This window comes from Carlito syrichta, unplaced genomic scaffold, assembly GCF_000164805.1.
Source record: "Carlito syrichta isolate Samal-C Ts95f unplaced genomic scaffold, Tarsius_syrichta-2.0.1 Scaffold309007, whole genome shotgun sequence".
Classification (NCBI taxonomy): Eukaryota; Metazoa; Chordata; class Mammalia; order Primates; family Tarsiidae; genus Carlito; species Carlito syrichta.
This window is the reverse complement of record NW_007253103.1, coordinates 361,170-382,750: the sequence shown is the minus strand read 5'-3', so window position 1 is coordinate 382,750 and position 21,581 is coordinate 361,170. Positions and strand designations below refer to the sequence as shown.

General features: G+C 38.6%; 1 protein-coding gene across 1 annotated transcript in view; it reads left to right on the top strand.

The window, feature by feature from the left end:
- Nucleotides 1–578: 578 nt before the first annotated feature.
- The window catches only part of RNF24 (ring finger protein 24), a 22,229-nt gene continuing 1,226 nt past the window's right edge, over nucleotides 579–21,581 (top strand). Inside the window, exons 1-4 of the mRNA XM_008066562.1 lie at nucleotides 579–724; nucleotides 5,809–5,851; nucleotides 7,890–7,931; nucleotides 21,332–21,411. Coding sequence (XP_008064753.1) covers nucleotides 582–724; nucleotides 5,809–5,851; nucleotides 7,890–7,931; nucleotides 21,332–21,411 — 308 coding nt within the window. The 5' untranslated portion in view covers nucleotides 579–581. The remainder of the gene's footprint in view (nucleotides 725–5,808; nucleotides 5,852–7,889; nucleotides 7,932–21,331; nucleotides 21,412–21,581) is intronic.

Here is a 21,581-nt window from a genome sequence, read left to right as displayed (position 1 = left end):
TTTTGAGACGGAGTCTCACTCTGTCACCCAGGCTGGTGTGCAGTGGCATACTCACGGCTATCCCAGCGTTGACCCACTGGGTTCAGGCAGTCCTCTCACCTCGGCCTCCCAAAGTGCTGGGATTATAGGCTTGAGCCACCACGCCCGGCCTATTTCTAATATTTTACCATTATAAATATTGCTACTTAGGATTGCATTATTAAGTTAAAGGTTAAAGAGTTTGGAAAATTTTAAAACTTCTTTTCCTTTAGCATTTCTCTGAGGTTGAACATTTTATATATTTTTTAATTGCATTATTTCAGTGAAATGCCTTTTAGTGAATGAGTGCAACTTGCAAAGCTTCTCATATAGGATCTCTCTAGTCTCTGGAATAGTTCCAGATAAAATAATATTCAGGACATATTTGGCATGATGAATGAATGAATGGTAAAAATATTAACACTTTATCTAACATATATTTGTTTCAGATGAGGTCAAGCCTTGGAAAACCTTTGCCTCTATACATATACGATAATGCTGTCTTGTTTCTTGGTCTTTATACCTAATTATTTTCCATTCTTCTCTTCCCCCACAGTTTATCCATGAGCTCGGATTTCCCACATTACAACTTCAGGATGCCTAATATTGGATTCCAGAATCTGCCTCTCAACATATATATTGTGGTTTTTGGTACTGCTATATTTGTCTTCATTCTTAGTTTACTCTTCTGTTGCTACTTGATTAGGTAATCAATTTTCATTCTATGTCACTTCAGAATATGTTAAGCAATAATAAATAAAGTTTCTATTCTCATTTTAAAATTTCATAAGTATGATAATTGATAATTTTAAAAAAAATTAAGGTGGCTTAACATTTTAATCTTCTGTGAGTTAGTAATCAGTAAAACACTTTTATATAATTGTAAATTTTGTCTACTTCTGAGGTGTTTTACTCTATAAGAGAAAATTATCCTCATTTATTTTTCTACCTTATTAAGACCTTGTCCAGGTACTCTTATATAATTGTCTGTCCCAAGACAGCGTGCCACTTATATAAAACACTTTTATATAATTGTAAATTTTGTCTACTTCTGAGGTGTTTTACTCTATAAGAGAAAATTATCCTCATTTATTTTTCTACCTTATTAAGACCTTGTCCAGGTACTCTTATATAATTGTCTGTCCCAAGATTTAATTTGCTTTCACAGATGAACAGTTTATAAAGGAAGAAAAAACATAATAAAGCATTGACAAAATTTAGTAGCTATTTCTGATTTTTTTGTAAAACAAGGACTAGAAGGGAACATTTTTTAATTTGATCCAGGGAATCTACAAAAGGACTAAAAACAGCATACTTAATGGTAATATATTGATAGAGATATTTCACTATCACTTTCATGCAGAGGGGCTAGCCAGTGCAAGAAAGAAAAAAGTAAAGTCTATAAAGTTTTGTTTCGTTTTTTTTTTTTTTGAGTTGGAGTCTCACTCTGTCACCCAGACTGGAGTGCAGTGGCTGCTCCCGGCCACTGCAGCCTCGACCTGCTGGGCTCCAGTGATTCTTTCACCTCAGCCTTCCAAGTAGCCGGAATTACAGGCATGCACTACCACACCCGGCTGATTTTTTGATTTATTGTAGAGATGAGTTCTCGCTGCCCAGGCGGGTCTCGAACCCGTGGGCTCAGGCAATCCACTTACCTCAGCCTCCCAAAGGTACGGGATTACAGGCTGAGCCACCGAGCCCAGCTATAAAGATTTTTTAAAGACAGAGTTTAAATTGTCATTATTTATGGACAAATAATTGTGTACATTAAAAAAATCCAAAAGATTCTATAGGTAAACTATTAAGAATTAATAAATCAACAAGTCACTATATACAGAATCAATATACAAAAATTGCTTTTTGCTATAGAGTGGCAAGAAAATTAGAAAATGAAAAAAAGGAAATACCATTTATAGTAGCATCAAAAATTACCAGGTACCTAGGACAAATATATATAAAGGAGAATTGGAGAAGATCTAAATAGAGAATATGTTCATAGGTTAGTTTTGCAAAGATATTATTTCTTCCCCAATCGATCTATAAATTTCATACATTCTCACTCAAAACCTCAACGGGGGGGAGGGAGTTGTTGTTTGTTTGTTTTGGTAGAAATTGACAGACTTGTGAAATTTATATGGCAAAGCAGAATACCAAGAATAGCCAAAACAGTCATTAAGAAGGACAAAACTTAGGACTTACTACCAGACTCTAAGACCTGTTGTAAAACCATAGCTATTAAAACAGTTATGTTAACCAAGCATCCAGATCTCAGTTTCTAAATGCTAATCTCCAATAAAAGGAATAGGGTTCCTTGGAATAAGTAATTAGCTCCAGAGCTCGAGCATCTTTTGATGCCAGTAAATAAGGGGAATACGTGGAAAAGTTTGGGAGCATGTTGATAGGACACAGGAGTCAACCTGAAGACTAAAGACCAAGCCTAAATCAATTTGAGCAACAAATAGTATCATATTGAACTGTAAACCCTACACTAAAATAAATATCCATGAGTTTCTACTGACACAAATAAATAATTGCATAAGTAAATGAGGGAGGACATCTCTTCCTTTTGGAAGAATTTTAGTTATTTAAATGTATAAGGAATTAGGGAACTACAAAACCACCATTAGGCAAACACTACAGTAATTGTTGCAAGCAAGATGTGTGTTAAAATCAGTGGGCAAAAACTTAAGAAAAAAAAATAAGATACCTACATAGTTTCAACATATCTCCCCCAAAATATTGATCAGTTACCAGTGGACACTATCTTAACCAAGTGATCATTGTTGATATGTCAAAATCTTGAAAGACTGAGGAACTGTCACCAGATTAGAGGAGATATAACTATAACTAAATGCACAATGGGATTCTGGACTGGATCATAGAACAGGAAAAGGACATGAGTGAAAAAAACTGGTGAAATTCAAATAAGGCCTGTAGTTTACTTAATAGTGTATCAATGTTATACCAGTATTGATATCAATATATCAATGCGAATTTCCTGGTTTTGATCATTGTAATATGGTTGTATAAAATGTCAACATAGGGAAAGCTGGTAGAAAAGTATACATAAGCTCTATTGTTTATAAATTTTGTTAGTCTAAAATTATTTCAAAATAAATTTTTTTTTTTTTTTGAGTTGGAGTCTCACTCTGTCGCCCAGACTGGAGTGCACCGCAGCCTCGACCTGCTGGGCTCTGGCGCTCCTTCCGCCTCAGCCTTTCAAGTAGCTAGAACTACAGGCGTGCACTACCACACCCAGCTAATTTTTTTTTGATTTATTGTAGAGATGAGGTCTCGCCAAGTTGCCCGGGTGGGTCTCGAACCCATGGGCTCAGGCAATCCACTCACCTCAGCCTCCCAAAGGCGCGGGATTACAGGCTGGGCCACCGAGCCCGGCTCAAAATAAATTTTTTAAATAGCATGGTATTGACACAAGGTATAGCTATAACAAAGTGCCACAAATTGGGCAACTTAAAACAACAGAAATGTAATCTCTCACAGTGGTGGAGGCTAGAAAAAAGTTCAGAATCAAAGTGCTAACAGAACCATGCTTCCTCTGAAGGGTCCTTTCTTGCCCCTTCCTAGCTTCCCATGGGTGCTAGTAATCCTAGGCATTCCTTGGCTTGTAGCTACATCACTTCAGTCTCTGCCTTTGTCTTCACATGGCCTTCTTTTCTGTGTGCATCTCTGCATTTTCTCTTCTCATCTTCTAAAGACACCAGCCAAATTAGATTCTGGCACAAATTAGATGTAGCAGATAGCCACATTGATCCAGTGTGACCTCACCTTAACTAATTCATCTGAAAAGACCGTATTTCCAAATAAGTTTATATTCTGAGGGTTCAGTTGGGCATGAATTTGGGGGGGATATAATTCAACCAGTCAATATATAAGGATAGGCACATAGACCAGTAGAACAGAATAACAACTCGAGAAATAGGCCCACATATTGGATACACCTGATTTACAACAGACCTGCCACTGCAATGCAGTAGGGAAAGGAGGGACTTTTCAATAAATGATGACGAGGCAAATAAAAATCTGTATGGGGATAAAAAGAATCTTGCCCCCTACCTCCCAGCATAGATAAAGACCAATTTCAGATGGATTATAGACCTACATTTTTTTTTCTTTAGTCTGGTTCTCACTCTGTCACCCAGACTGGAGTGTAGTGGCACAATCATGGTTCACTGCAGCCTCAAACTCCTGAACTGAAGAGATCTACCCTCTTCAGCCTCCCGGGTAGCTGGGACTACAGGCATGTGCCACCAGGCCTTGCTAATTTGTTTTATTTTTTGTAGCGACAAGGTCTTGCTATGTTGCCTGGGCTGGTCTTGAACTCCAGGGCTCAAGCAATCCTGCCTTCGCCTCCCAAAGTGCTGGGATTATACAAGCAGAGTCAACATGCTTATCAGATAGACATACATTTGATAGGTAAAATAACAAATTGTTTTTACAAAACACTCAGGAGAGTATCTTTATAATCTTGGAGTGGGCAGAGATTTCTTTAATGGGACATAAAAAGGACTGACCTAACTGGGAAAAGTTGATAAACTAGACTTCATTTAAGAAAAGTTTTAAATGAATCTGCCATGCTTTGGCAAAGATGTAAACAGCTGGAACTCTCGTGAACTACCCATAGGAGTAGAAATTGGTACAAGCGCTTTGAATCAACAATTCTGTTTCTAAGTATATACTCAACAGAAACGAGTCTCCATGTCCATAAAAGACATGTAGAAGAATTTGTGTAGCAACTTTATTCATAATAGCCCAAAACAGGAAGCATACTAAATATTTATCAACAGTGGAACGGACAAGTAAAGTTGTATTATGTTTATACAATAGTATATTGTATGTTAGTCAAGAAAACAATTACTGCAGCAATCATGGATGAAGGAAGGCATTGTAGACTGAAAGAAGCCAAAGACAAAAGCGTGTATGCCAAAGGATCCATTTACATGAAGTTCAAATCCGGCATAATTAATCTACAGTGATAGAAATCAGAATAGTGTTACCTCTGGTGGAGGGGTGGATATTGATGGGGAGAGGTCATGTTAGAGGCTTCGGGGTGCTGGAAATGTACTATATCTTGATATGGGTGATAGTTATATTGGTTTATACATCTTTTTAAATTTGGGGTTTATATTAAGGTTTTTATACTTCACTGAATGTATGTTATACTCAATTTTTATAATTAAGAAAAATATTACTGAAACAAGTAGACTATCGATCAATATAAAAAGAATTGAGTCATCTTTATTAAAATATCTGCTTATTGAGATTTTTGCTTTAATCAGATTTCACTATTACTTATATTTGAGTAACATTTCATGGTTTGGGCGGGCGCAGTGGCTCACGCCTGCAATCCCAGCACTTTGGGAGGCAAAGGCGAGAGGATTGCCTGAGCCCAGGGGTTCAAGATCAGCCTGTGTAACTTGGCAAAATCTTGTCTCTACAATAAATCAAAAAATTAGCTGGGCACGGTAGTGTGTACCTGTGGTTCTGGCTCCTTGGAAGGCAGAGGCAGAAGGATTCCCTGAGCCAGCGGGTTGAGGCTGCCACTGCATGCCAGCCTGGGCAACAGAGTGAGATTCATACTCAAAGAAAAAAATTTCATGGTTCACTCACAACATGGTAAGAGATATGTCATTTGGGTGTATTCCAGGATAAAGATTCTAATTTATATTATTTGAATTATAAGTTATATAAATTAATACCAAAAATCAGCTTTTTATTTTTTTCAAGTTACTATGTTGAAAAACTCAATATCTCATTACTTCTGTCTTTTAGGCTAAGACATCAAGCACACAAAGAATTTTATGCCTACAAACAGGTGAGAAATTTAATTCTGATTGGCTTTATGTTTTTTCCCAAAAAACTGAGAAGTCAGATTTCAACTCATAATTTAAACTGGAAATGGATTTACTTGTATTTAGCATTTCACTGCCAATTTGCAGCACAAAATCATTTTAAGTATCCTTCTTTCTTATTGTGTGAACTGTAGAAAATTCAGATGACTTAAGAGGAAACTTGAGCCATTTTGCTGAAGAGAAATGCTGTAGCTTGTAATCCTTAAGGTTACTGTTAGCCTAATGGAGTTCAGAGATGCCATTAAGTGAATTTTTTCCCTCCTTCTTTATTAGAAGACATATCAGTTCCTCAGAGATGACCAGCTGTGTTACAGTGATCTCATCCACTCCCTTATGTTCTTTAAATGTTAGCTCATATTATCTACTAGAAATCTACAAACTTGGATTATAGCTGTTAACACCTATCCCTTCATTGATTTGTTTCTTTTTTGTTTTTTGGTTTTTTTCCCAGAGTTTCACTCTGCTACCCAGGCTGGAGTGCAGTGGCAAGCGCATGGCTACCACAGCCTTGACCTGTTGGGCTCAGGCAGTCTTTCCAAGTAGCTGGAACTACAGGTGCGCACCACCATGTCCGGCTTTTTTTTTTTTTAATTGGAGTCTCACTCTGTCACCCAGGCTGGAGCGCAGTGGCATGCTCACAGCCACCCCAGTATCAACCTGCTGTGCTCCACAGTTTTTCTGGCTCAGCCTTCCAAGTAGCTGGAACTACAGGTACATGCTACCACGCCTGGGTAGTTTTGTTTTTATTTATTGTAGAGACGAGGTCTTGCCGAGTTGCCCAGGCTGGTCTTGAACTCGTAGACTTAGGCAGTCCACTCACCTCAGCCTCCCAAAGTGCTGGGATTACAGGCTGAGCCACCGAGCCCCGCCTAATTTCTTTCTTTATTGTAGAGATGAGGTCTCACCAGGTTGCCCAGGCTGGTCTCAAACCCCTGGGCTCAGGCAGTCCTCTTGCCTTTGCCTTCCAAAGTACTGGGATTACAGGTGTGACTCACCACATGCCTGCTTTCTTCTTCAAGTTAGATGTATACATTGGTATCTGTAGGTGACCCACACTGTTCCTTATAGGTCTCATGTGAGATTCATAATCAGAGCTGAATGTTTCCATTTTCTAAATGAAAATGAATCTTTTTATCTCAGTTCTATCTAATATCATCTTGATAGCCTACAGGATATTTGTATGTAGGCTAACTAGAAAGTAAAATTGACCTTTGTAGTCATTTAGTAGGTGAAATTGACTGATAAAACTAGTCAAGTCAAGATGGTAAATTTTTATTGAAAATGTACTAAGAAATTAGTATATCCCTATGTAGCTAGATAGTAACTTCTAGCTATGATTTCTGAAATATGGTTTGTTTTCAAAACTATTTTTTGTTCAGGATTATAAGACACTCAAAAATGTAGAGATTTTTCTCAATTTTTACTTGCCTTTTTTTAATTTTAAGATAAAATATAACTCTAGTAAGCAATGTTTAGTCTCAGATTTCTCTGTAAATAGTAATATGCCTTCTTATCACTTAGCATTCACTAGGTCAGGTTAGGAATAAGACTTGGATGAATTTTTAGCCCACTGACATAACTCTGGATAGAGCTAAAAGACATTACTAGAACAATGATGCATAATAATAAGCAAAGCTTCCAAAATTAAATTGACTTTACCTTTTAATCTTTTATAAGTTACTATTCAGCAGTCCCATCAGTCAGTCCTGCGTTTTACTGAATCTTGAGGCAATTGATATCATTTATTTTTACCCCTTATTAGCACTTAGTCCAGAAGAGTGTGTGTTAATGTCTTTTCTCAAAATTTAATCTACTCTCAAAGGTATTTTAAGATTGCTTTTTAGGAGAATATTGCATCATGGCTCAAGTTAAAAGAATGTTGCTAAAGTTTCTGTATGAAATTGTAAAAGAGATTCTCTCCAATACTGACTAGTTTGTGAGTATAGTGAGAAATGTTTTAAATTTCAGATGTGCATAAGAACATACTTTTTTGTCTTACAGGTTATATTAAAAGAGAAAGTAAAAGAACTAAATTTACATGAGGTAAGTTGCTTATAAGTAATTTAAACTTGAGTTATTTGTAAAAATGATATGCTTATACACCTTTATTTTCAGAAGTTGAAAAAATTAGGCTTATTTTGATCCAGGTAACAATATTTGAGAGTGAAACCACATAAAAATCAGTTGTGTGAAGACTTTAAGAGAGTAATATAAATTACGCTTTTTTTTTGGATTCGGGGTCTCACTTTGTTACCCAAGCTAGAGAACCCAATCACAGCTCACTACAGGCTCATCCTGCTGGGCTTAGGTGATCCTTCCACCTTAGCTTCCCAAGTAGCTGGGATTACAGGTATGCACCATTATGCCTGCTAAGTAACTTATACTTTTAATAGGGATGACGTTCAATTTAAGGTTTCATAGCAGCAGGGATGCTGCTTGCTGTCGTGCTGTATGAATAGGGCATAGATATAAGTTAGTTTTTCTACTCAAGATGAGTTTGCACTAATTTTATCCTTGAAAATATTCCCAGTATTCCCTTCTTAACAATGACACAAAAAGGGCAGTGATAATTTCACAAAGGTGGGAGTTTGAGAAAGTGAGACAGAGGGATGAAATAGGGGAAGGACTCTTAGGTATAGGTATGAATCCTTGGGATTGTCTAGCTATTCGGTTGCATGGTTAGTTCATAGGTACTCACTGTGTTATTAGGCCTTGTAACTTAAGTACAAACCAAGTGAGTGTGTCTTGTTGTACACATTATAGTCTGTAAGAATTCTTTTTAATTCTACTCTTTATGTTGCCTATGATTACAAATTTCAGAATTTTATTTTTATCATCTTTTCTCTTTCTCACTTTCTGGGTTTTTGAACTGATGTTTAAAACATGGACTCAGAAAGCTGTACATTGTAATATCTGTGTTTTATATAGCCTAACTGTGGTGAAGCTACAGTGCCAGTTTCTTCAAAGAAAGTTCATGAGGTTATTTGAATAATAACAGAAACAATTATATTATTGTTAAACACTTTGAGATTGTCTGTTCTCCTTTGCTCTACTTATTTTTCATCAAAGAGCTGATCATGTTACTGTCTAACAGTACTTTAGACACATGGCCAAAATTAACATGACGTAATAAAAGGTGATCTGTTTTCTGTGTGGATTAATTTTTTATGACAATAAATAAAAAGATTAAATTCTTATCAGGTTTGTCAAGAACAGAAGACTTCTTTATTGACTTGACCTATTAGCTTAGAAACTTTATCCTGAATAAGTGTATTGTGTTACATTATGTATCAGAGTTAGTATTCCAGGTGCACCCACCAATTCCAGTTTCATTGAATTGGCCATTTGTATCTAGTCTTTGATTTGTTCACCACAGTATCCCCAACTCTGATTATGTTGCATTGCTTTTTCTTTTGATTTTCTTTTGTACCTTTATCAAAAAAATCAAATGGCTATATTTTTGTGACTCAATTTCTGGATTCTCTACTATGTTTCCTTAATTTGTGTGCCTATTGCTTCATCGATAACACATTGTCTTGATTACTGTCGCTTTATAGTCAGTCTTAAATCAGGTAGTGTGATTCCTCCAACTTCATTCTTTTTCAAAATTGCTTTAGCTAGTTCAGTTCCTTTGCCCTTCCTTGTAAATTGTAGGATCAACTTGTCTATATCTTAAAAAAAAAAAAAAAAATCCTGCGGGAATTTTGATTTATATTGTATTAAATCTGTAAATGCATTTGGAAAGAAATGACCTTTGCCATGTTAATCCTTCTAATCTGTGAACACAATATGTCTTTCAATTTAATTAATTAATTTATGACAGAGTTTCTCTCTGTCCCCAGACTGGAGTGCAGTAGCATGATCATGTCTTACCACACCCTGACGTCCTGGGCTGAGGCAATCCTTCTGTGTTAGCCTCCAAGTAGCTAGAACTGCAGGAGTGCACCACCATGCCTGGCTAATATTTTTATTTTTATTTTGTTGAGACAAGGGCTTGCTATGCTACCTAGGCTGGTCTCGAACTCCTGGGCTCAAGCAATTCTCCCACTTCAGCCTCCCAAAGTGCTGGGATTACAGGCATGAGCCACTGCGCCTAGTCTCTTTCCATTTATTTATTTACTTACTTATTTGAAGCTCTCTTGTTAGGTATATACACATTTTATATCTTCTTGGTGAATTTACCCATCTATCAATTTCTTTCTTCATCCCTGGTAATTTCCTTTGCTTTGAAATCTTTGCCTGATACTAGATTCCAGCTTCCTTTTCATTAACATTTGCATGGTATGTGTTTTTCCATCCTTTTATTTTCAGTCTATCTACATAATTATATTTGAAGTGATTTTTCTTTTAGAGAGCATAATAGTCAGGTCATATTTTTTATCCCTCTGTCAATATGTCTTTTAATTGGTATGGTTAGATAATTTACATTCAGTACGATTACTGATACATTTGAAATTAGGTCTACCATTTTATTATTTGTCTTCTGCTTTTCTCTTTTTCATTCTCTTTCTTTTCTTGCCTTCTTTGGCTTATTTAACACTTTGTGGTATTCCATTTTAATTTAGCTATGATGATTTTTACTTTCTTTGTAAAATTTTTTGGTGGTTGCTCTAGGGATTACTATATATATTTATACACACCCACATACACATATCTATGTATGTTTATTTCATTTTAGTTTTCATTTTAGTTTAGTCCGAGTCTCACTCTGTCGCCCTGTCTGGAGTGCAGTGGCACAATCACAGCTACCACAGCCTTGACTTGCTAGGCTCAGGTGATCCTTCTGCCTCAGCCTTCCAAGCAGCTGGGACTACAGGCACATGTCACCATGCCCAGTTACCTTTTTTGTTTATTGCAGAGATGAGTTCTCGCCACATTGCCCAGGCTTATCTCAAACTCCTGGGCTCAGACAATCCTCTTGCCTTAGCAAAGTACTGGAATTACAGGTGTGAGCCGCCACACCCAGCTCAAAATATATATTTAGAGTTGATTTTCTTAGCACTTCAATTGGAATGTAGAGACCCTGCTACCACATAGATCCTGTTTTCTTCCCTCTTTATACAATAGCTGTCATATTACATCTGTATGCATTGAAAATTCCATCAATGCTGTGTTTTACTTTTAGCCATCAGACATTTTTAAAACTAGAGGGACGCTGGGTGCGGTGGCTCAAGCCTGTAATTCCAGCACTTTGGGAGGCCGAGGTGAGAAGATTGTCTGAGCTCAGGGGTTCTAGACCAGCCTGGGCAACTTGGCAAGACCTCATCTCTACAATAAATTAAAAAATTAGCTGGGCATGATAGCATGCACCTGTAGTTCCAGATACTTGGAGGGCTGAGGCGGAAGGATCGCCTGAGCCCAGCAGGGCAAGACTGCAGTGGTCATGAACATGCCACTGCACTCCAGCCTGGGTGACAGAGTGAGACTCCAACCAAAAAAAAAAACTAAACAACTCTGGAGGGGCATAGTCTGCTATATTAATCCAGAAATTCACCATTTCTGTTACTATTCCTTTCCAATGTCCTGTTTCCTTCCTGCGTCATTTCCCTTGTATCTGATGAACTTCTTTTATCAATTCTTTTAAAGCAGATCATCTGGATATGAATTATATTAGTTTGCCTTAATCTGAGAATATTTTATTTTACCTTTATTCCTAAATGATATTTTTATTGTATATGGAACTCCAGGTTGACGGTTCTTTTAGTACTTTAAAAGTACCGTGCCACTTCCTTCTGGCCGTTCATGGCTTCCAATGAGAAATCCACAGTCATGTGAATCATTAATGATCCCCTATTAGTAATGCATTCTTTTTCCTTTGGCTACTTGTAAGATTTTTTCTTTATCTTTAGTTTTCAACAATTTGAATATGATATGTCTGGGCATGGATTTCTTTGTTTATCTTGTTTGCAGTTTGCTCACCTTCATGAATATGTAAGTTTGTCTTTCACCAAGCTTGAGGAGTTTTTAGCCATCATTTCTTCAAAAAAATTTTTTCTGCATTGCACTCTTTCTCTTTCAAACTCCAGTGACACAAATATTAGACCTTTTGTTGTCTCACAGATGCTTGAGGATTTGTTCTTTTTTTTCAATATTTTTTCTTTTTGTTCAGATTAATTTCTATTTGTCTATCTTCTAGTTCACTGATTCTTTCCTCTGTCCCAGGCCTCCATTCTGCTTGCTGTTAAGTCCATTATTATTTTTTTTGTATGACTATTCTAATTTTTGGTTCTAAAACTTCCTTTCAATTCTTCCTTATATCTCTCTCCTTGCTAATAATGTTCGTTTTAACATTTGTTTCAAGAGCATTCATGATTGCTCATTTGAGCATTGTTATAAAGGATGTCTTGTCTTCGTTGTATGATTCTGATATCTGTGTCATCTTGTCTATTGATTGTCTCTTCTCACGTCAGTTGTGATTTTATGGTCCTTTGTATGTCAAAGAATTTTGGATTGAATCCTGAATACTTTAACATTATGTTTTGAAACTCTATATCTAGTTTAAGTCCTATGGAGGATAGCGATACTTTTGTTTCTACAGAGCTGAGGCTAGGGCTAGGTGCCATCCAGGGAGTCAGGAAGAACAGTCTTGCAGCTGCAGTGTGCCTGAGAGTGGATGGTGAAATGGCTCTTGAGTAGGTTTGTTTGCCACACCACTACCAGGACCAGACTGCATGGGTCTCAGCCTCTTTTAGCAGTTGAAGTATATCAGCGTATCACTTGGGCAGAGAAGCCAGCCTCAGCCCTGCCAGAGAAGGTCTCACCTACCTGCATGGCCATATGGGCCAATCACTATATATACAGTCTTGTAGATCCCTCGGGTTACACTCGTGAAGCAGTCATGCAGCTAGCCATGCAGCTTCCAAATTTGGACAAGTTTGGATCCCTCCCTACTTCCAGCATTGGTGATATTGCCAGTACATTCAGAAAGGAAAGGAGAACCCCTTGTGAAGGACATCTTTTCCTTGTTCTTCTCACCTCCCCACAGGCTTATCACTTCCCTTTGCTTCAGTAAGGAGGTGGCTGGCTCTGGCTATGTGAGTTTTGCCTTACCCCTTTCTTACACAGGAGGAGATTCAGATCCACTTGGCCTTGCTAGGAATATTCATCAGTCTTCTTATAAATCACATCTCTGAATTTGTTTTTAAATCAGTATATACAAATATTTGGAGCCCTACCTAGGTTTGCTCACAGGTTCAAATTGCTAAGACATTCTTATAAAACCAAAACGTGTATAGAGCTGACAGTGTGCAAGACCCTAGAGATTGGAGGAGCATAGTCCCTCCCTTCCCTCCAAGAGCACTGGTCCCACAGGAGAGGTGGTCACAAGTCATTGAGAGAAATACAGTCACTAGTGGGTCAAGCACATGAGCACAGAAAGGCCATGAAGGGGCTGCTCACTTTACTTCATTTTGGAACAAGAAAGCCAAGTTTTTCTTGAGTAGCAAAATCACCTGTAAGTTGTTTTACTAGCTCTCAAGGACTTCAACCTTAAATAATTCTCTGAAGCAGAATTGCTGCCTTTGCAGATAATGTGATATCCTCATAAATATTCAAAAAAGGTATAATAATGAATACTTACCACCACCATCACAGAATGATTATCTATTTAAAAAGAAAACAATTTTGACTAAATTACCTGAGCTATACATCATTTTCATTGTACGACATTGTCTTTCCCACATGAATCTTCATTCCCAAGCTTGTATTTGAGGTAAATTTATAAACTGTGTCAACCACTTGGAAATGATCAAATCCTTGCTACCTGGGCATTTTAGAGATCAAGTGCTCTGTGAATACTAGAAAATGGGCCTATTTTCCATATACATACTGTAGTCACTGTAAAGCCATTTTTACCTAGGACTTGTTTTGTTTATGGGTATAATCTCAGTGTAATGTACATGGAATCATGTATACAGGGTGACAAGATTATCAAGATGTCTGTTTCTTCATATAATTATCTTAGGAACAAGGAAGCTCACACTTCAAAAATTTACACAAAGTAACTATTATCCTCTATTTTGCATTTGTAGAAATTGAGGTTTAAGAAAATTGACTAGCTGGACACAGTAGCATGTGCCTGTAGTCTCAGCTACTAAGAAGCCTAAAAAGGAAGGATGGCTGGAGCCCAGGAATTCAAGTTCAGCTCAGGCAACATAGTGAGACCCAGGCTTGAAAAAAATAATAATTAAAAAAATGTTAAAGAAGTTGAATAGAATGTGCAAGTCATCCATTGTGAAAAGAGAATGTTTGAATCTGGAGTCTTCACATCATGGTGCCTCTACTGCCCCTGCAGATGTGAGGTTCCTGCTGTTCTCCAAGCTGCAAAAAATTACTTTTTAGAAAAAAATTTTTAGCCGGGCTCGGTGGCTCAGCCTGTAATCCCGCGCCTTTGGGAGGCTGGGTTGAGTGGAATGCCGGAGCCCGCGCGTTTGAGACTCTCCTGGGCAACTTGGCGAGACCTCATTTCTACAAAAAATAAAAAATTAGCCGGGTGTGGTAGCGCGCACCTGTAATTCCGGCTACTCGGAAGGCTGAAGCAGAAGGATCGCCGGAGTCCAGCAGTCGAGGCTGTGGTGGCCGGGAGCGGCCACTGCACTCCAGTCTGGGCGATAGAGTAAGACTCCAACTCAAAAAAAAAAATTTATTGTGAAGATGTGGGGTACATTTCAGGGTTAGATATATAAACATTGATCATGCAGGCACCCTTGTTGATGAGGTATGCCCCTCCCTCCCCAAGCAGTTTCCCTCAACTGCCTACCTCACCCCCCCTCCCCTGACAGTTTCCCACTACTGCCAATCACTTTCTTATAGTACTATAATTGTTCAAGGTTTTTTTATGAGTGAGAACATATGGAAATCTGTTCTTTGTTTCTGTGATAAATCACTGAGTATGATCGACTGCTTTCTTCTACCTTCTGCAGATGCTATTAATTAAGGACTTTCTGACCTTCAACATGTAAAACAGACAAACTCAAGTATCTGTAAACTGACCAATGAGTAAATGAGTATGTTCCTAGCCCAGATTCCGACAGAGCTGGCATTATCATAGAATTCATTCTTTGACTTTAAAAAATGCCAAGTGTTAGGGAATACTTCCCAACTCATTCTATGATGCCAGTATTACCGTGATATCAAAACCAGACAGAAATATCACAAAAAAGAAAATTACAAACCAATACTCTTATGAATATAGATATAAAAATCTTCAACAAAATACTAGCAAACCAAATCCAGCAGAATAAAAAGGATTATATATCATAACCAAATGGAATTTATTCCAGTAATGCAAGATTGGTTCAATATGAGAAGTTCAGTCGATGTAATACACTTTATTAATAGAATAAGTGGGATAGGGAAAAAGACACAGTTACCTCAGTAGATACAGAATAAGCCTTTGACAAATCCAGCATTCTTTCATGATAAAAATATTCAACAGCTAGGTGCAGTGACTTACTCCTGTAATCCTACCACTTTGGGAGGTGAAGGCAGGAGAATTGTTTGAGCCCAGGAGATCGAAACCAGCCTGGGCAACATAGTGAGACCCTGTCTCTACCAATAAAACAAACACTCAACAAACCTAGGAACAGCGGGAACTCCCTATAAAAGGCTTCTATTAAAAGTCCCCAGCAATAATACTTATTGCTAGAAGACTGAAAGTGTTTCCTCTGAAATCAAGAACAAGATGGGGTGCCTGATCTTATCACTCCTATTGAACATTTTACTTTAGGGCTAGCCAGGGCAGTTAAAACAAAAACATAATAATAAAGGGCATCCAGATGAGTAAAAAGTGAAACTATCTATTTGCAGATGGCATGGAAAATATAGAAAACCCTAAAGGATGTATAGGAAATTATGAAAGCTAGTAAATGAGTTCAAGAAGTTTGTTGGATACAAGATCAATATGCAAAAATCGTTTGTATTTCCATATACTAGCAATGAACAATTCAAAAATGACATTAAGAAAATCCCATTTGCAATAGCATAAAAAATAAAAAGGATACTTAGAGATAAATTTAACAAAATAAGCTCAGATTTGTTTGCTGAAAACTATAAAATATCATTGAAAGATATTAAAGAAAACCTAAATAAATGGAAAGACATCCATGTTAATCAATTAGAAGACTTGATATTGTTAAGATTGCAATATTCTCCAAAGTCGTTACTGAATCAACACAATCTTTATCAAAATCCCAATGCCCCCTTCCCTTTTTTTTAACAAATTGACAAGCAGATTCCAAAATTCATATGGAAGTGCAAGGGATCCAGAATAACCAAAACTTCTTGAAAAAGACGACATAGTTGGAGAACCCATACCTCCTTGTTTCAAAACTTACTACAAAGCTACAGTATTTAAGACATTGTGACATTGGCATATGGATAGACGTATAGATCAGTGGAATAGAGTTGTGCATCAAAAAATAAACTCAAAACATCTATGGCCGATTGATTTTTCAACAAAGGTGCCATCACAATTCAATGGGGAAAAAATACTCTTTTCAACCAGTGGTGCTGGCACAACTGGATATCTACATGCAAAATAATGAATTTGGACTTCTTAACTCACATCATATACAAAGATTAACTCATAAGTTAATCTAAGACCTAAATGCATCAACTAATATTATAAAACACTTAGAAGTAGATATCGGTGAGACAGTTGCCTTGGTGTGCACCTGTAATCTCAGCTATTCAGGAGGCTGAAGTGGGAGGATCACTTGAGACCAGCCTAGGCAGTATAAATCGTTGCAGCCTTAGATTAGGCAATAGATTCTTAGATATGACACCTAAAACACAAGCAAGTAAAGAAAAAATAGACAAGTTAAATTAAATTTCATCAAAATTTAAAATGTTTATGCTTCAAAGGACATTGTCCAGAAAATGAAAAGACAACCCACAGGGAGAAAAAATTTGCAAGTCTTATATCTGATAAGGATCTGGTATCTAAAATATATAAAGAACTCTTAGAACTCAGAAATAAGAAGCCTGCAAAATAAAAAGGTCTGCAAATATGTTCTCCCAGTCTTTTCATCCTAACAGAGTCTTTTGCAAAACATAGTTTTTTCAAATTGGCTGAAGTCCAGTGTATCCGTTTTTTCCCCCTTTGGTTGCTTGTGCTTAGGTTGCACGTGCTTTTGATGCCTTGTGAATGTGTGACTGCTCTAATATCTTTTGTTGAAAACTATCCTCTTGCCATTGAAACGCTTTTTATATCTTTGTAAAAATCAGCTGGCTATCTAAGGGATTTGAATCTAAAATATATAAATAACTCTTACCACCCAATAATGAAGAGAAAAATAAGGCAACCAATACATGGACAAAGGACTTGGATAGACATTTCTCCAAAGAAGAAATAGAGTAGTCAGCATATATTAGTCAATAGGGAAATGACCACTTTACACCCACTAGAATGACTGTAATAAAAAAAAAAAAAAAAAGACAGTAATAGTGTTGGTGATGATATGGAGAAATTAGAACCCACATATGAGGGGGGTACCCCAAAAAACTGGAATTATCTCTTAGAGGGCGGGTCTCTTGTAGTAATACTCAAACTTGTTCTTCCAGTCAAACGTTCAACCAAAGTTTTTACCTGGATGTTTTGAGAAGGTTATGTAATGATTTGCAGAAGAAATGTCTTGAATTGTGGCAAACAGATGTTTGGTTCTTCCACCATGACAACACATCTGCCCACACTGTGCTGAGTGCTTAGCAGCTTTTGACCATAAACGGCATGGCCTTCATGCCTCACCCTCCCCATTCACCTGATCTCACCCCAAGCAACATGTTTTTATTTCCCTGGATGAAAAAAGTCCTCCAAGAAAAATATTTTGCTGATGTGGAAAAGGCAAAACGAAAAATGGCAGAAGTACTAAAAGGCATCAGAATCAATGAGTTCAAAAACTGTTTTGAGCAGTGGAAAAAGCATCTCGATAGGTGTATTGCATCAGATGGAGAGTCATTTGAAGACGACTGAAGTTTAAACGTGTAAGAATAAAGACACAATTTTTCATAAATGAATTCCGGGTTTTGTTTGGTTCCCCTCGTATACTCTTGAAAGACATATAAAATGGCACGACCACTTTGGAAATCCATTTGGTAGCTCCTCAGAAAGTTAAACATAGAGTTACCAGTTCCACTCCTTGATAGGTACCCAAAATAATTGAAAACAAGGGCTCACCCAGATACTTGTACACCAGTGTTACTAGCAGCACTATTCACAATAGCCAAAAGGTCGAAACAAACCAAGTGACCATCAACAGATAAATTTGATCATAGCACTGCACTCCAGCCTGGGTGACAAAGTGAGACCCTTACTTAAAATAGGAAAATAGGTAAGCAAAATGTAGTGTATGCCAATGGGATATTATTCAGCTGTAAAAATGAGTGAAGTACTGATACATGTTACAAGGTAGACTAATCTTGTATACAGTATGCTGAGGGAAAGAAGCTGGACAAAAGACCACATATTGTATGATTCCTTTGTATAAAATGTCTAGAGTAGACATCCATTAAGACAGAAAGTAGATTAGTGGTTGGTTGCCAGGGACTGGGGAGAGAGAAGAATAGGGAGTGTCTGCTTTTGGATATGAATTTTCGTGGGGGAGAGGGGAATGCAAGTGTCCTGGAATTAGATCCTGACGATAGTTGCACAAATATATACTTAAAAACTGCTGAATTGTACAATTATTTAAAGGAGTGAGAACAGGCGCACCTGTAATCCCAGCAATTTGGGAGGCTGAGGCAAGAGGATCACTTGAGGCCAAGAGTTCAAGACCAGCCTAGGCAACATGGCAAGACCATGTAGCTACAAAAATAAATACTTTTTAAAAAAAATTAGCCAGGCATGGTGGCACACACCTGTAATCCTAGCTAATCAGGAGACTGAGGTAGAAGGATCACTTGAGCCCAGGAGTTAGAGGCTGCAGTGAGCTATGATCACACCATTGCACTCCAGCCTGGGTGACAGAGTGAGACCCTGACTTTAAAAAAATTGTGTTAAATATTATGGTGTGTTAATTCTATCTTTTTTAAAAGGTGATGGGAAGTCACACTAGATAAACAATCACACTGAAATACTGGAAAGTAAGGTTTATTTGCAAAATGTGATCTGTAAAGGAAAGTTGTAAAACGAGTTTGGCTCTCAGAAAAGTTTATAGGCAGTCGGATATGAGATTTTTCTCTTTTTGTGATTGCTGTTGACTTTTGGTCACCATTAGCACTTAACGTTGAAATGTGTCATGTTTTTTTCAGGTGGCTATAATTTTTTTTCTGAAAGCAGGATTTATCGAGAGGACAGAAAAGCTCCCACAGTGGGAGGGACCGGAAGGGGATGCCCTATAGTTTTAAGATTTATTTAGTACATAATAGTTGGCCTAGACCTCAGTCTGGCTAATAAGAAACAAACAAAAAGAACATAATAATAGCACATTATAATCATTAATAGAAACTCCATTTTGAAAAGGCTACAGGTCTAATTTTGAATCCTGGAAAAAATAAATAAATAAAAATAAGCTAATTGTCTAACTTGTGCTTCAGTAGGGTCAGTGTTGAATCTCCAGAGGATGATCCTGACCCTGTTTCAGAAGACCAGGTTGAGAGGAACCTGGCTGTTGAAGGTTAGGGGGTCTGGTCTGTTCATACAGTCTAGGAGGTGGGAGCATCGTTCCACCTTTCCACCTATGGGAAAGGGATTTGGAGGCCCAAAAAGATACCTTAAGGCTGAAACTGCTAGTTTCTTAACTTTACCCACGGCTTGTTTTCACCCTGCCTCCAGAAGGCAAAAATGGACTTGAAAACAGTGCTACCATCACAAAATGTAAACTCAGTAAAAATCAACTGTTAGCCAGGCTTGGTAGCTCAGCCTGTAATCCCGCGCCTTTGGGAGGCTGAGGTGAGTGAATTGCCTGAGCCTGGGGGTCCGAGACCTGCCTGGGCAGGTGAGACCTCATCTCTACAATAAATCAAAAAAATTAGCCAGGCATGGTAGTGCACGCCTATAATTCCGGCTACTCGGAAGGCTGAGGCGGAAGGATCGCCGGAGCCCAGCAGATCGAGGCTGCGGTGGCTGGGAGCGGCCACTCCAGTCTGGGCGACAGAGTGAGACTCCAACTCAAAAAAAAAAAAAGAAAATCAACTGTTGTTGACAGACTGCCCCACTATATTCTCAACGCTGCCTCCCACCCTGAGCTGATGACAGTTCTGTGAGGGGTGAGCAGGTCGTATCCTCGTTATACAGATGAAGGAGCAGTGCTCTGTGGGGCGTCATGAGGGCAGAGGCCACACAGCTGGTGGAAGGCTGGGCCAAGGCCAGCTGCCCATCTTGCTCTCCTCCCTGCTCCCCTGTTGTCTTGGCAATGATGCCAAGCCCAACAGGGCACAGTTACCATTCTCCCCTTCCTGTGAAGATCCTGTCTGCTGTACACATGAGGACTGAGAGCTATCTCAGCAAGGCTTTTGAAAGACCAACATTTATGGCACTGGCCACAGGGTACCAAGAGCAGATGCCCTGCCTAGATCATATCACATAACCTAAGAAGACCAAGTTACATGTTATAGGTTAGGCAACTTGTGACAGTGAAGCAATGGCAGCAGTCTGGGCTAGAAAATGGTGATAGCCTGAACCAGGATCCCTGAGGATGGGAGAAGTTCAGTCACTGGGCGGAAGACAGAAATTGTACAACAGCAGCACGTCACTCCACAGACCTGGGTCCCCAGCCAGGCCTGGCCACTCCCCAGCTGAATGGCCTCAAGCAGTGTGGTTGTTGTTCTCAGCTTCTGTTTCCTCATTTGTAAAATGGATAAATGCAACAATGCATGGTGCCCATAGGCACTGGTAAATGCCCAAGAAGTAGTGTTGAAACCCAGCATCTGGGTATGAAGGAAAAGGCCCCTTTCCAAGCAGTGGAGACTAGTCAGCCTGTCACATCTGCACATTTTCGTAAGTTTTAAGTTAGTGAATTTTAATAACTTTTTATATGGCAAAGACAAACCCTGACAGAAGGACAGTGGCAATGTAGGAGGCCCCAGGAACTGTAAATAGCATGTTACTGCAGACTGTGCCATAACAACTGGAGAAAGGATTGCCAGGGTGTGATCTGGCCCCTTCAATGAGTGCTTAAGAGCCAGTCCCTTTGCACACCCAGGAAAGTGACAGTAGGTTAAGCCCTCACATGAGAGGTAACCCTAAGTCTCACTCTTCCGTGCACTGAAGGAAAGGAAGCTGCCTCATGCTTTGTCTCCTCCTGTTTGCCCACTGCCTTTAACACGTGACGGGAAGAACAGGAAACTCTTCAGAAGACCTCATCCTTTGGGCCTTTCTTCCTTTACCAAGTTGTGGGATATTGTAAATACCTTGAAATGGCTGGGCCTTGGGAGCCTGCACTCTACTTTGTGGCCTGGAGAGTATTTGGCAGGCACTTGGTCTCATTTGTGCATTTGTCTTTCAGCTCTGTGCAGTGTGTCTAGAAGACTTCAAGCCTCGAGATGAGTTGGGGATTTGTCCATGTAAGCATGCCTTCCACAGAAAGTGAGTACTGATGTGGAATTATTTAATGGGACCTGAGCTTGAGGCACATCGACCAACTTGTGGGTTTTGGGGCAATGCCAGACAAGCTTGATGGATTCATGCTTGGTCTATAATGCAGAAAGCTGAGAGCACCCTACAGATGGGGGCCGTGTGTGTACATGTAGGGAGGG